Source organism: Scophthalmus maximus, chromosome 17 (genome assembly GCF_022379125.1).
Source record: "Scophthalmus maximus strain ysfricsl-2021 chromosome 17, ASM2237912v1, whole genome shotgun sequence".
NCBI lineage: Eukaryota > Metazoa > Chordata > Actinopteri > Pleuronectiformes > Scophthalmidae > Scophthalmus > Scophthalmus maximus.
The window spans coordinates 16903085-16917803 of record NC_061531.1 but is presented as its reverse complement, the minus strand read 5'-3'; the positions used below and the strand labels follow the sequence as shown (position 1 = coordinate 16917803).

Here is a 14719-nt window from a genome sequence, read left to right as displayed (position 1 = left end):
CTTGGGTGTTTTTTGCCAAATTTTGATGAAGTTGCCTTAACTGTAAAAATGTTTAAATAGATGTTTTGTATTTGTAATCGTCACTGTTGTTTTTTGTTTCAAGCAACTCAAGAGCACAAGTTTCTTGTAATTTTTATTATAAAATATGTTTCTGTTAATATGTTTGTATAAAAGAACAGCATATATTGACACATTTTACATTGATAAAGCTTAAAAAAAATGGTATAAAAATGCAATAAGAGCAGGATCTCATGATGTTCTGATGATGAAGCACTGCCACGATCACTGCCTTCTCCTCTCCAGTACAGACCCAATCCTCCACGAACAGATTTGTGTTTTAAAATTTCAGGGGTTGACAAACTTATTAAAAAACCTTTTCTAAATATCTGCAAGTATCAAAAAAAAAAGAAGAAGTGTATTTTAAAATTGTAATGGCATTTAAAGGTGCGTACGGTTCTTCGATATGCGTGTCATGTCTCAAACCATGGTAATAATTGTTTTTTTCTACGGTTTTGTCCATATGTTCCTATATTAAATAAATATTTCATCATGTAAGAAAAAACTTATAACACTTATTTTTTCCTTGTATAAAATGGTTAAAGAGGAAGTAGAAAGATGTCAACTCTGACAGCAGCACAGGAAAGTGTTTTGTGTTTCATGTAACTACCAAGTCTCTTCATGGCAACGACCATCGACTTTGTTCAGCCCACTGTCTCCGTCGACGTCCAAAGTCAGAAGAGGTTCAACAAAAGTGGGATCAGTCTCTCAGAGTGACGAGATACGAGACCAGTGCCATCAGCACGGGGATCAGGCACAAAAAGAGAAGCCACAGTACGATGGACATGATGCCCAGTCTTCTCGCCCGTCGGGAAAACTTCGCCGCCGTCTCTGGGTCCTCCGTTTGCTCCGCCTGTCCAAGTCAAAGACGAGACGAGATGTTGAATGTAGGGTTAAATCAGAGAAAGACGTATACTACATGAAATACATACTGAAACTGATGCAGCTGGCGATGAGCAGTGAGTGGTTTTGTGGTTTTACAAACATCATTTAACCCATTTAATTTGTTTCTCTTCTGATCTTATAACAACCCAATATTTAGATAAATCCACTGATAACCTCCATTATTAATTTGTCTTGCACTTTTGATATATATATAAATATATTTATTCCTTCTTCGACGTCAGCTGACCTTTCTTTTATGTATTAAAAAACCCCAATTAGAAACAGATCTGAAATAAATAATCAATCGAGAATCTGAAATTTATATTGATCAGAAAAATGATTCCCCATCACATGATCATACAGTACATTGTCCAATAAGGCATTTTTCTCTGTATCCTATCGGACTCTAAAACACCCATGTGACCCTATGGTTGGAATGACATCATCATGACGTGTCAGTATGAAATCTGACAATTGCCTCATATAGTTTAGTAATGCATTAACGTATTTGCATCCAATAAGAGTAGAGACACGACCTGCAGCTCATTTATTCGTGAACTCCGGAAAATGTTTGGGAAAAATTCAGTGCATGTCTGAAGGAAACTTTATAGATTAACCAATCTTTTGTCACCATGTAGTACATTTTGATATTGTCATAATGAAATTGCATTATGACAAGTTTTTAAAAAGCCCAAGCCTTGCCTCAGTGCGTCGCCCCTCCGATCACTCTGGATGCAGGAGCCCCGCTCTGTCTTCAGCAGAGCTGAGGAAATAAGATTTGCACCAAACTTTTTGCCTCCATCACTTCCACTGAGGAACTCTGCAGCAGTGATTACAGTAGCTACAGTAACCCTTCCAGAGTACACGAGGACATGTGAGCGTTGTATTGAGATAAAAGAAAAAAAAGGTCAGCCTGAGCAGCAGAAAGGTCAAGTGCTGCATTCAGAGGTCATTGAATTCACCAACTCAAACTTTGATGCCTGTTTTGTCTTGGTGCAGGAAATTAACCAACAACACAAAGAAAATTGGAATGTGCGACTGTGGGCTCAGAGATTTTGACCGAGGAGCGAGAGGGGAAACCTGGAGCGGGGGAAAGAAAAAGGGTCAGCACCTCGACTGAACTGATCAGCGCTTTGATCCCGATGCAGGAGAACCCGCAGACGATGCTGCACACGGCCAGTTTCCTGTGGTGCTCGTCATGGCAGCAGGATGCGAGGCCCTGTCCAGCTGCTCGGTGGCAAGTGTCTGTATCTGCCGACCCCGGCGTGGTCTTCAGTGGGCTCTTGTCCATTGCTATGGACGTGTGGGGTGAGTAGGACATTTCTGCACAGAAACAAGCAAAGCAATGCCACAATCACAAAAAGAAGAACCTCTCGTTTGTGTGCAGCGATGTGCAGAAGAATTCGTAAAGCGCATCAGGACCGTTTTCATGATTCATGTGCAGCTGCCGCTTTATAGCTTGAACTTGGTTTTGGATTGTTTGTTCTCGGAGATAAAGGCACTTCAGCTCCACCTTTCACCCGGGGACGAGCCCCGCTTGGGTAAATGTTTATCTAATTCCAGGTGTATATCACTTTAGCATTCCAGGGGTTTATTATAATAATGCCGATGCCCTCACGGTTGTATCATGACTCACAGGCATCATGGATTGTGTTTGGGTCTATTAATACGCCGAGTGAACTGACTTCACCTTCCCTTTAACGTCACTCCTTATAGAGTCTCCCGCCACTGTTAAACCTGAATGCAGCTGTGTGAGCCTAATAGAACTGTACACCATTTCAATTTGGACTGTACGTACAGTAACAAAACTCCCACAGGAGTGCTAAATGCTTTGGTCACACTGGGGCCTAACTGTTGAACCCCACCCACCTGTCTGTTGGACGCCCCAAAGGGAGTATCGGTGTTTGGTTGTTTTTTTTTTTTAAATAAGAGCCTTGAAAAATGATCCCTAATCTCGTTTCCTGTGAGGAATTCTGTCACCGTAGTCGCTGCTGGGATTCACGCTGAAGAGCAGGGGACTGTTGTTGACTGCGCCGAGCCAAGTAAAGAAGAATTTCCAAACGAGTCTGAACACATCCTCCGCGTACATGTCACTTCTCTTCCTCAGCGCAGCGGTTTCTGTGGAACAGGGGTGTTTCCAGCATGAGACAGAGAGTACCCTGTGGATGGCGCAACATGGGACGCACAGTTCAACGTGTCCCCTGTTAGGCGGCCCAAGAAGGCCTGGAAAACCCCCTGTGGAATGACACTTTGGGTCCTGACGAAAACGCTCTCGCCCCCGGCTGGAGCACGAAAGCGTTCAAGTTCTGTTGATCTAATCTCTGATTTGATCGGCGTGCTCGGGGCATTCGTCACCTGGGAGAATGAAAACCGGCAGAGAGTGTTTTCAACAGTGGCATCGTCACCCATGTCGGCTCAGGCCTGTGAATGTGTAACCAGTTGACTGAGAGGACTCAAGGAAAGTGTCTGTTCTGTAAAAAGGTTCAACAACTCAACAGAATCTTACTGGTGGTTCTCAAAGGGGCAAAAGGAGAAGAAAAAAAAACCCCAACTTGATTTGACAATAGATGTTACAGTTAAAGTCTTAGTGTAAAACTACAAACCTGACCGAGTTCAGAAGCCGCTGTCCACAGATCGATTCCCCGGTTGGTCCCAGAGAGGCTCGGTGATGTGTTCGGCAGCAGGCGTATCGTCTTCTCGTCTGAGGCGACGCCTGCCGCATGGAGGTTCTCCTTTTCTTTTCGAGCTTTCAACGTGAAAAGTGTCAGTTGACGTTTCCACGCGTGTTCATCCAGATACCGGCTCCTTGTTGTCGCTCGTCGCAGGAACTAAAAAAGGCCCAGAAGAGGCGACCTGTCCCGGTGCCATATAAGTTGTTGAATGACAGGATCGAGAGCCACGGGGGTGAAACTGTGTGAAACCTCCACGCCCATTCCACTGTGCAGGCTCTTAACTTTTTTTCTTTTTTTCTTTCCTTGTCTTACCCTCCCACACACACACACACACACACACACACACACACACACACACACACACACACATTTGTCAAAGCCTTTGTTCACACAGCTGTGTCATAATTCTGTCGTGTTTGCAGGTTGCACTTCCTCTCTCCTTCGTTTGGCAAAAAGAATGTTCAGCGTCACGCGGTCGTTTCCCTCGTCCCCTCTTCCACGCACCGCATTCCACAGGAGGAGTCGGGAAAAGGTGTGTCGGCGCGTGCCTTGCCCCCCGGGGCGAAACAGCCAGTTATAAGCACACCTTTTGCTGAATCCCTTTGTCGTTTTGGAGGCATAACGACGGAATGAATCCCAAACAATGCATTCTTGCATCACTTGCTCTCGTGTCTTGTATGGACACCTTCAGGGTCAAATGAGGCCTCCTCTTGTGCACACAGCATTTATAACCTCCTTCCACCCCTTCGCTCTAATTACCAGAGATAAGAAATGAGGTATCTGCTCCACCTTGGCTAGCCGATTGATGAATACGTGGCTGCATATTTTCAGGGCTTACGCCGCCCACTGTACACTGTACCACCTCATGGACAGCTGGAGCTTCCCTCATGGGAGGGGTCTGCTGTGGACAACAAGGCTTTTCTGTCTTGGCTCTGATCCATCTCGTAGTAATAAAGGATGTATTTCAAAGTTATGGACGGATTTGCTTAAAAGAATTCTTATCAAAGATAGGTGTTGAATATTGGGAGGGATCTGTGCAGTATTCTCCATCCTTCCGTGTGAGTTATCAGAGGGTGTTGAATCAGAAGCAACTGGACTTGGCTGTAGTTTATGCAACAATATGGTATAAATGCAAAATCTTGATAGAATTGATAGATTGCAACAGTTATGATGAAGAAAGAAGGGAGTTAAAATCAGCAGCGTATGATGGGAAAAACAGTAATGTTTTGGGGGAAGTACGAAATAACCAAGAGCATCAGGAATAAAAAAAATAAAAAGTTTAGTTTAGTTTTCGCTCTACTGCTCCAGACGCCAGTAGGTGGCGGTAATGCGCCTGTAAACTGAGCCATTCAAATTCAAAGAAGAAGAAGGAGTCTCGCTGCGTCGGAGCTCCGCCTCCAATTCTCGCTCCACCAATCAGGGATCCCCAAACTGTGAGGGCGGAAGATAACACGGAAACAGCTCCGAGGAATAAAACACAACACGACACGTCGGCTCGCAGCATCAAGCTCCTGCTTCCAAAATGGAGCAAAATTAAAAAATATTGTCTGTCAGACCGCAGTGTTGTTGTCTTTGCTCCCAGCTGCTTAAATGGAGGCGGACAGCGGTGTGGTCTTGGCCACGGAGAGATATGGCAGCGCGGGGTCCTGGAAGTATTTAGCCAAGGATGGAGTCGTGGAGAGGAAGAGAGAGGACAGAGACGGGGAGTCTAGAGGGAACTCTGTTGTGGGAGTTTTTAAAGTACTTAGTAAAAGTTACTTGTCACAATTTCCTACATTGACTCGTCTTCACACACACACACACACACACACACACACACACACACACACACTGTTCTCATTTCAAAAATCATTTCAATTTCAGAGTGTGTTCCTGCCTCAAGGCTACCCAGAGAGCGTCAGTGGCGACTACCTGCAGTACCAGTTCTGGGACACTGTGCAGGTACAGTAGATGAAACCAGAACCACGGAGAGCATCATCATCATCATCATCATCATCGTCATCGTCCTCTCCTCTCCCCTCTCCTCCCTCCCTCCCTCCCTCAGGCCTTCTCCAGCTCCCTGTCAGGGACTCTGGCCACTCAGGCCTCCCTCCGAGGGGTCGGCGTCGGAAACCAAGAGGCCACGGTGGCTGCAGCCACAATCACCTGGTTATTAAGAGGTGATCCCCTTCAAAAAAATAATTTAAAGAATCAGACAATAAAATCACATTACTCCTGCGTTAGTGCGACTTGTGAACCGGGTTGTTTTCCCCTCCGCAGATGGAACAGGCATGTTGGGTAGAATCCTCTTCGCCTGGCAGAAAGGGTTTGTTCATATTTGTGCCTATTCTATAGAAATAAAAGTTTGATGAGTGTCTCTTTTTTTCCTTCCTTTTAATAATCAATATCTTTGTCACAGGAGTAAACTGGACTCGGAGGCCAAAAAGTGGAGGTACAGTGATGTTCCCACTGTGTACAGACACTACATTTTAAAGACTTCAACATTATCTTAAAAACCTGTTTTTTTGTCACGTGTCCTTTTGTTTGAAATGTCTTACCAGGCTTTTTGCCGATGTTCTCAACGATATCGCTATGTTCATGGAGATATTGGCTCCATACTTCCCGGCTTGCTTCACCTTGATTGTGTGTACGGCAGGGATATTCAAGGTAACATTAATTATCTTAAGTCAACTGTGATTAGGAAGTCCCTTCATCTTCAACGTATATCAGGATTCTTTATGTCTGAATGGTCAGGATTTTTGTATTTTTTCCTAATGAATAACTGGATAATTTCACCTGTTAATATGTGTGTGTGTGTGTTTTCTCCAGTCCATTGTCGGAGTGGCAGGCGGAGCGACCAGAGCTGCTCTGACTGTTCATCAGGCTCGCAGAGACAACATGGCTGACATCTCTGCCAAAGATGGAAGTCAGGTACTTTCTTTTTGGGATTTTTTGGGGGGATAACGATGGTTCTCCTCTATATTTAGACTGTACCAGGGGGGAAAAAGCCGCAAACGATAATATGATGGCAATTAAGAGGGCGGATAGTCTTATGTACAGTATTTTGCTGTCATATCCAATTAAACATAAAGAAGTGCCGTGTGCAACAGGCGTTTTTTCACAGCAGACATTTTGACATGCACTCGAAATAGTACTTGTGTTGTTAAGAATGGAAACCGAATAATTCGTTTTATTTAGTCTCAGCTGTGCTTTTCCTGTTGATTCATGTAAAAAAAAATACTGTTTAAAAAGGCCTGAGGTGACAACTGGTTTCCAACTGGTTTCAAACTGCAGGTTTCTGAGTTTAAACTGATAATTACTCTAAAATCCTCTTTTCTCCACAGGAGACTTTAGTAAATTTGGCTGGACTGCTGATCAGCCTCACACTCATTCCCCTCGTCACTGATAATGCAGTGTAAGTGTTGTTATATCTAACATACAGTATATACACGCTGAGTTATCAAAATAAAACATTAACCGCCATCACTTCATCATTCTCATATTGTGAAGTGTTGTTCTTCAGCCTATATGAAGAATTATCCATACCCTAACCCTAACCCTAACCCTAGATTCCTGTGGTCCCTGCGCAGATAGTAATTTCAAATGTTCGGACTGCCATTTTCATTCTCTCCCTCTGCTCCTCACTCAGACTGACACTCAGCCTCTTCTTCCTCTTCACCATCCTCCACCTCTTTGCCAATTACAAGGCTGTGCGTTCGGTCGTCATGGAAACCTTCAACGAGGCGCGGCTCTCGATTGTGTTGCAGCAGTACCTGAGAGACGAACGGATCCTGACTCCACTCGAGGCCAATCAGAGAGAGCCCGTTTTCTTGGGTAAAAAAAAGAAGAAATCAAATTTTTTTTTTTCCACTGTTCCGTGTATCATATTGTAGTTGTATTATATGAATTATGTGTATCTATTTTGCAGAGTTTAGGAAAACTGTGCCAATTAGACTTGGCGTGAGGCTACAGGAGGTCATACAAAGGTAATTCCTTGCACCTGTTCTTCTTATATGATGAAAAATGAACACACAATAAAAGTTGAACACATGCTGAATAAATAACTGCTTGTGTTGTAGTCCAGAGGAACTCCAGTTGGCTACGAAGAAAAACAACATGCCTTACCTCTTGGGGGTGAGAAACGGTACGTGGGCCCGAGAAGACTTCTTCCTCCACAGAGTAACAATGTGTTCAAGAGCCACGTTAAAGAGTTTGAATCTTTTTTAAGTCTCCCATTTTTCCTCGCAGGGTGTGTATGCATTTGCTTGGGACCAGAAGCATCGGTGCATCAGGAAATCCGTGCCGTGTGCCAGGCCGTGTGGATCGGCAGCAAGTTGAGTCCTCCGGCCTCCACAGAAACTAATTCACATCAACATCAGAGTGAGTCTTCACCTCCATTCATTAGCATTATAAAGATCCTTTAAAGTTAAACTCTGTTAAACACTGCGAACTTGTGTTGTTTTTATTCAAAGGTCACTGGGAAACGGTGCACGAGAGTCACAAGCTGATGGACACGATTTTTAATGCATTTCTCAAAGGTGAGCACACACAAAACTGATTTACCTTTTTATTTTATTTCAACCAACAGAGACGTGACTTTGCTATAAATGTTTTCCAGGTGTAGAGGCTGCAGGATGGGACACTAAACGAACCCTGCTGGACTGGGATGAGTGGAGGGTGCAGTGGAAATCTAAAAGCAACTGAGCTTTGAGGCGTCTGCAGCAGATTCTCACTTTATATCACTTTGTTGAAGGTTTTATTAAACAATCATATTTGATATAAGTACCCCTTGTTTGATTCAGTCTGTGTTTCAAATGTCAATGGAATGATACATGTGGAGGGGGGCGAGGAATAAAATCTATATTTTGCACAGTAATATTTAGATTTTGTTGTATTAAACAATACAAACTGATGAGCAAATGTCATTATTTCAATTACCTATTTCAAAGAGTCGACGTTGGGGGCGGTGTTGAACCTCCTAAATCAATTTATGCCACGAAGAAGAAGGACAACTGGTTTCGTCAAGTTAGCAGTATTCTGCAGGGTAAGGAAGGAAAATATCAATATCTGGGTTCAGGGCGTGAGTGATACTTGATGTCGAATGAAGTTTCGTAGCGAGGGTTTGATACTAAAAGAGAGATAAACGTATTCGCCGCTGAATACAATACATTTATGAATGAATCCGTGCAATTCACTCGCTAACGGCAAACTTTAAAACTTTAACATCATGCTCTTAATTTGAAAGTCCCAACCGGACGTGTGTGCTAAGTGCGAACGTCACTTCTCAAGTCCCAACAATAATATCAGTTTGTTTGGTCGTAAATTGGCCGAAATCGTTGACGCAATGGGCAGATATACGTGCGCCTACAACTGCGAGAGCTCCAGCGATTCAGATGTGAAGTGTTTTAAGTGAGTAATTAAACATAAGTGGCCGTTTGTCACCCACAAAACCGGGGAAGAGCAAAGTTAGCAGACTAAGCTACATGAAGCTAGCAGTGATAAGTGTGGGAAGTGTGTTTGCAGCTTGTCTCTGTGATTTCTGTTCCTACGAATTCTAACAAGATAAATGTCAAACACCTCTGTTGACTTTACTCTTACAGTCTGGGAAGTATAGGTACTGTTTTCATAAGACAAGAAGGCTTTCTACATAAAGATTATGATATTGACTCAGGTGCAAAGGTTTGTTGTGGTACACATGTAGTCCAAAAAATATTTAAAAAATCTGGCAATTAATGTTGCCTCTTTAAATTGAAAACTGTGTTTAATTCACTATCAAATTTGAATCTGGTATTTTTATTTTACAATCTAACACACCAGGCCTCACTGTAGTGGATGTGTGTGTGTGTGTGTGTGTGTGTGTGTATATATATATATATATGTGTGTGTGTATATATATGTGTGTATTTATATATATATATCTCAAATCAGGGGTCAGGCCATTGGGCTTGGTGTTTTATTTTCACGTCTTTATTTTTCGTGTGTTGTGGAACAGGTTTCCTCTGTACAATCCCCGCAAACTGAAGAAGTGGCTGGACAACATGAGGTGGAAGGACTGGACGCCGTCCCGCTTCTCTGTGCTGTGCATCAATCACTTCGAGGAGCGGTACATCGACCGAACGGGCAAAAGTGTGACGCTCAGCGAAGACGCAGTTCCCACCATATTCTCATCGCCTGACGACACACGGACGCGGAAGGTTCGTATGCGTTTGATAGACGGGAAGATCAAAAATCAGCTGGTCCAGTTAGTTTTCAGAACAAGACGCCTCCCAGGTCGTCGCTATTTGAATCTAAAGTTTCTAAACTCTTTCACACTATAGGCCAGGTCAGTGCCTCCCTTCCTTGAAATTCCTCCTCACTTGTTTATGATAATTTAATGTAATAAATGTCTCATATGCTGCTACTGTCACTGTTTCCCTGATTTAGGCTTCATCCATCAAATCAAGAGGTAAGAGAAACAAGGTGAGACTTGAATTCTGCCATTTGTGGCTGTTTTTAGCGAGCATATTGGTCCAAATTATAAAAAATGAAATAATACGTTTATAACCCAGATGAAAACAAACTTCCGAACATTCAGTGTGTTGCTTTCTTCTCTGCTGATCCCAGCCATATGAAAAAGCCTCGCAGCCAGATCTGGATCCGGATCCGTCTCCAGCTCCGTCTCCAGCTCCGTCTCCTGCTCCGTCTCCGGTGACGTCTCTGCCTCCGCCTTCTGCCACAACTAAGCGAAATGTCCAGAACATAGACGACAGACAGACAGAGGACGAGTGTGCAGGGTATGTTACATATATTGATATCGATAGAGAAGCCTGAGCCTTTAGCCCCTCCATTGTTTTATTTTATACTTTCTTCACTTGCCTTATGTAATATAACAAGCAGATTAACAAAAAATCAACACATATAATCAGAATCAGAATCAGAATGCCCAAATGTCACAGACAGATATGTACAATGAAAAGAGATTGTTAGTCAGTACCCAAAAAACAACATTACAAGTTTACAATTTAAAGGAATAAAGTAACAGACCATTTATAGACCATAAATTACAAGTTGTGCCTTTGTGTCATTATTCATCACGTTATGGATTTTTGTTGTGTTGTTCCAAATGTAAAAAAAATGCAGACTTTAAAAAACTGCTGCAAATCCCACTGCTCCCTGGATCTGAATCGTCCTGCAATCGCTGTTTTCTCTTTAATGTGTTGACACTTTCTCTTTCCTATGGTCAGAGACAAAGAGGCCCAAAAGTCTGACAAATGGAGGATTATAGTTGATGAAGGGCTGATGAGGATTGAGTCTTTCCCCCATTTCTTCCATGGAGATTACTGTTTACCACAGGTAAGATGTGTTAGTGCATATATCACATATTTTTACTTTTCAAATAATGTCATTTTATATCGATGTCTTCATCGTTCATTTATCACCGACAGGATATTCAGTGGGCTCCAGACGATAACATAAATGTAAGAAGTCGACACAATTGTAAACTTTTCTTCTCTGACCTCTCGGTGATGTAATTTAATCAATTGGTTTTCTCTTGACTTTCACAGACTGAATGTAGAGATCCTGAAAATGTGATAGAGGTACGATTATTCCCCGTATGAAAGCATTTCTATAGGAAACAGCAATAACTGGGATTATTGATGATATCGTGTTCTGGTTGCAGGTGAAGGAGCCTTGGCAGTGGCTCGGTCTGGACGTCAGAGGAGTGCTGCCCGAGACAACGAACGGAAACAAATACATTCTGACCGTGACAGATTACTACTCCAAGTGGGTGGAGGCTGTGCCGATGCAGTCGTGCCTCCCTCTGCGTGTGGCCAAACACATCGCGGACATCGTCGCCCACTTCGGATACCCGTTGGGAATCCTCTCCAGACTGCCGCATCACATAGTCCACAAGGTGAGCGTACGACTGCAGCCGAACTCAAGTTCCATCCCTTATTCCTCGCTAGTCTACTACACTTTTTTCTCGAGTTGTCTGATGTCCTCGTGAATATTTCCCATGTCTACCGTTTATCCCATTTGATTGGGAAAATCTAAATTAAAAAATTATTTTCCTTTATATCTTGGTTAAGGTAAGTGACGGGGGTGAAAATGACAATCACTACAATGGAATATCATTAGTTGGATTCCAGAGAGGCCATGTATGAGATCGGTGTAGCTCTGAGGGTAGGGGAGGGGCCTGGGGGGGGTGTGGCACCGTGACCCGGTCAGACAGACAAGTTTATGACAAAAAAAGCAAATGTGTCGTAATGGCGAAAGGTGTGTCTGCTTTTACTCTCAAAGACCTTTTGTCTTTTTTTCCTTTTTTCTTCTTCATGAAAACCAATGGGAAGTGAGCGCACTGCAGAAAGAAAGCAGCTGCTCTAAAAAGGTGCAGCGTTAAAGAAAGAATTTTGTTTGTAATACTTTCCCGATTTTAGTATCCTAGTTGTTTGTCTCAAGTGATGATATTTAAGTCTCACAGAGATGTGCTGCTGTGTGAATGTGTCTAGATCAACAGGGAACTGAAAGCTCACCTGAAGCTCACCAGCGCTCTCGTCGTCCATCACCAGCAGACGGGCTCGGCAGACTCCATCACCCAGCAGCTCATCAACAGGTCTGTATTGTAATACACAACCACACTTGAGTACACCCCTGTGCAATATCACTGAAGATGTAAATGATTCGAAATGGCACCTTCTCAAAGAAATTTATAAATTCCCAGACTATATTAATTGTAAATTGGAATTGGCATTGATGCACCTCCCACCTCCCTCAGGGATGTGAAAAATACAGTAAAACCAAGAAAAGGGCTCAGAACAAGATCCCTCATCCCTCATAATTTCTTGATGTAACTTTTCCGCTCAACCTACAGGATGGTGAGTGATCTGATAGAAGAGCATGCGGCTGACTGGGACGTCTTCCTGCCCGCCAAGGTTTTCAGTCTGTGTTTCAAAGAGCACACAAAGACCAAGGAGAGGCCTTTCTCGCTGCTCTGCTGTGGAGAACTGGAGCCGGCCCACTCCCCGAGAGGACAGGATGTACGTGAAGCTTTTCAATATTTATTGAGTTTTGACAAACTTTTGTCTTATAGAAACTGTAAAAAAACAACATTTGTTTTTTCCGCCTCTCTTTTTTCCCTCAGTATGTTCATGCAAAGATCCAAGAAAGTGATTTTGTGGTTCGATAGATGTTTAAAGCTTCTTGGGTAAGTTAAATGTACTGCAACGTTACCACACTTTAATATAATGATCTTCATCTCTCTGGTGACTCAGAAGTTGTGGAATATCTTTCATCTTCCAGAAAGAGACTGATAATTTCAAGACATTATCAGAGATATTTTTTTAAACTGCTTACGTAATGGTTACAGAAAACTTATTATTTTCTTACAGGTCAATAAAAAGTGGAAATCACATGGGACTAATAACAAACGAGGATGCGATCGGGGAAATATTCTGACTACGTCGAGGATTGTCTGGCCGCACAACGGGAAACATTGGAACCCTGGTATTTTGCTGACTAGACAGATGCTGGAGATTAACCTAAAAATGCCTTTTATACTAAACCTGTTCAATCCAAAATATTGTTTTGCTTTGACTCGGTAAGGTCCATGGATTTCTTTAACCACTAAAAGTTGAGAAAGGTGATGTAAAGTCTGAGCTCGAGCCATTTGAGCCTGATTGTTACAACATTTTAATTTGACATTAGGATTTTGTTTTCATCCTCTGAGTTGGCCTCCTGTTTCAGACGAGTGGTACAAGTCAGTGTTAGTCCGATCTTATGAGATGACGTATTTATGGCAGCTGTGCTGGAATTTTTTGTTATAGTTTTTGTCTACAGAGTGTAAAACATGTAAATAAACTTGCTTTCAAAAAAAGATAAATGACATATAGTTTGCTATCGATTCAAGATCAAGTATTCTGTGAGCACCATGACTTGTTATCATAAAAGAAATTCTGAATGTGCTAATACGACTCGCATGATATATCAACATATGCTGTATGAGTTGCATCTGCACCTGCTTGTGGTGTCGGTGACCCACAGCTTCTATGTTTACAGATTGCTGTGTTGCACATGACGAGTCAAAAAGGACAAGAGGAGCTTTGGGAGCATGTGTACGTTTCCTGGATATTATTTACAATTATAGGTCTATATGCCTTTTTTATTGCTGCATTAATAATGTCTCTGTTCAGTTCCAGTGATTGGAAGACTTGGCCACGTGACTGTGAGCCTGCATGAAACACGGCAGGGAACTGAATCTGAGGCAGCTGAATGGAATTCAAGCCAACATTCATTCTGTCATTTACACTCATCATGCTTTTCCTACTGTCACATGTCAAAGCGTTGCTCTCTTTGTAGCTGCTTCGAACCCGCAAATTCACAAACATCATGAGATGAAAACAGATTTGCGAGGCCAAACATCCTGTGACACCTCGTCTGATTTGTACGTGTGTCTCTCAGGCTGCTGTGGTTTCAGCTGTCCCCACTCTGCGGTGACAGCTGCTGTCGGGCCGAGAGGAGGAAATGAAGTCCTCTCACATATGACTCAGCTATAGTGAAAATAAAACACCTGTTTGTATCACTAAAGAGGACATGATTATATTAAGTAGAATTTAAAGGTCCTTGGTTGAACAAAACTACTTCTGAAGTGAGACATGATGCTCTATGAGAAACCAGGGTTCTTTTGAGTACTGGGACTTTAAGTAATCATTTAAATTTGTAATAAGAGAATTTTAATTGTTGTTCTATTATTATTATTATTATTATTATTATTATTATTGTAAAGCCTTAGAAAAATGCTTTCAGTTTTTTTCTAATGGCCATCAAAGCTGATCATCTCTAGATGGATAATCAATAACCCTAGTTTGCTCAATAATTGGTAAAACTGCTTTTCTCATATAACATAGTAATAAAGCATTGGTGCTTCACAATCAAAACAGTTTAGAGGACTGAGATTGTTTTAAAATAGTCCAAGTTGTCTCTTGTCTAGTAAGATAAATGATGTATCAAGAGAGTTGATGGTTTCTTATTATTCTTATTAATATTGTTGTAAAGCTTTAGAAAAATGCTTTATCTTTTTTTTTCTAATGGCCATCAAAGCTGATCATCTCTAGATGGATAATCAATAACCCTAGTTTGCTCAATAATTG

At 42.3% G+C, this 14719-nt stretch overlaps 3 protein-coding genes across 5 annotated transcripts; 2 read left to right on the top strand and 1 right to left on the bottom strand.

The window, feature by feature from the left end:
* Positions 1-116: 116 nt before the first annotated feature.
* Positions 117-3957, bottom strand: LOC118288762 (transmembrane protein 265). 2 transcript variants are annotated; one of them, XM_035615230.2, is made up of 3 exons: positions 3551-3957; positions 2054-2265; positions 117-910 (listed from the first exon to the last, which is right to left on the bottom strand). In XM_035615230.2, the coding sequence occupies exons 2-3, from the start codon at positions 2261-2263 to the stop codon at positions 758-760; spliced, it is 363 nt and encodes a 120-aa protein (XP_035471123.1). In that variant the 5' UTR covers positions 2264-2265; positions 3551-3957; the 3' UTR covers positions 117-757. The 2 variants fall into 2 exon arrangements, with proteins under 2 accessions (XP_035471123.1, XP_035471122.1); XM_035615229.2 differs by having other exon boundaries at positions 3546-3954.
* A 1090-nt stretch (positions 3958-5047) lies between these two features.
* rusf1 (RUS family member 1) lies at positions 5048-8378 on the top strand. Its single transcript, XM_035616355.2, has 14 exons — positions 5048-5354; positions 5478-5555; positions 5659-5773; positions 5874-5919; positions 6013-6045; positions 6155-6260; positions 6423-6524; positions 6938-7008; positions 7243-7427; positions 7522-7579; positions 7673-7737; positions 7842-7973; positions 8066-8131; positions 8212-8378. Exons 1-14 carry the CDS (start codon positions 5205-5207, stop codon positions 8295-8297), a joined length of 1293 nt encoding a protein of 430 aa, XP_035472248.1. The 5' UTR covers positions 5048-5204; the 3' UTR covers positions 8298-8378.
* A 462-nt stretch (positions 8379-8840) lies between these two features.
* On the top strand, positions 8841-14258 carry zgc:153292 (uncharacterized protein LOC100003014 homolog). Of its 2 annotated transcripts, XR_004785927.2 has the most exons (14): positions 8841-9002; positions 9586-9787; positions 10017-10052; positions 10197-10366; positions 10817-10925; positions 11018-11050; positions 11138-11170; positions 11254-11487; positions 12083-12186; positions 12445-12610; positions 12715-12777; positions 12962-13076; positions 13629-13684; positions 13763-14258. XR_004785927.2 is itself a non-coding variant. In XM_035615319.2 (12 exons), exons 1-11 carry the CDS (start codon positions 8938-8940, stop codon positions 12757-12759), a joined length of 1197 nt encoding a protein of 398 aa, XP_035471212.1. In that variant the 5' UTR covers positions 8841-8937; the 3' UTR covers positions 12760-12777; positions 12962-13452. The 2 variants fall into 2 exon arrangements, 1 of the variants encoding a protein (XP_035471212.1); XM_035615319.2 differs by lacking the exons at positions 13629-13684; positions 13763-14258 and having other exon boundaries at positions 12962-13452.
* Positions 14259-14719: the final 461 nt, after the last annotated feature.

Bases quoted from the DNA above. Each gene is read 5' to 3' on its own strand.
- LOC118288762 (XM_035615230.2), bottom strand. From the start codon at position 2,263: ATGTCCTACTCACCCCACACGTCCATAGCAATGGACAAGAGCCCACTG. The intron at 911-2,053 runs GTGCTGACCCTT...TGACTTGGACAG, and splicing joins CGCTGATCAGTTCAGTCGAG to GCGGAGCAAACGGAGGACCC.
- rusf1 (XM_035616355.2), top strand. From the start codon at position 5,205: ATGGAGGCGGACAGCGGTGTGGTCTTGGCCACGGAGAGATATGGCAGC. The intron at 7,009-7,242 runs GTAAGTGTTGTT...CTCCTCACTCAG, and splicing joins CTCGTCACTGATAATGCAGT to ACTGACACTCAGCCTCTTCT. The intron at 7,428-7,521 runs GTAAAAAAAAGA...TCTATTTTGCAG, and splicing joins GAGAGAGCCCGTTTTCTTGG to AGTTTAGGAAAACTGTGCCA.
- zgc:153292 (XM_035615319.2), top strand. From the start codon at position 8,938: ATGGGCAGATATACGTGCGCCTACAACTGCGAGAGCTCCAGCGATTCA. The intron at 10,926-11,017 runs GTAAGATGTGTT...TATCACCGACAG, and splicing joins GAGATTACTGTTTACCACAG to GATATTCAGTGGGCTCCAGA. The intron at 11,171-11,253 runs GTACGATTATTC...TTCTGGTTGCAG, and splicing joins ATCCTGAAAATGTGATAGAG to GTGAAGGAGCCTTGGCAGTG.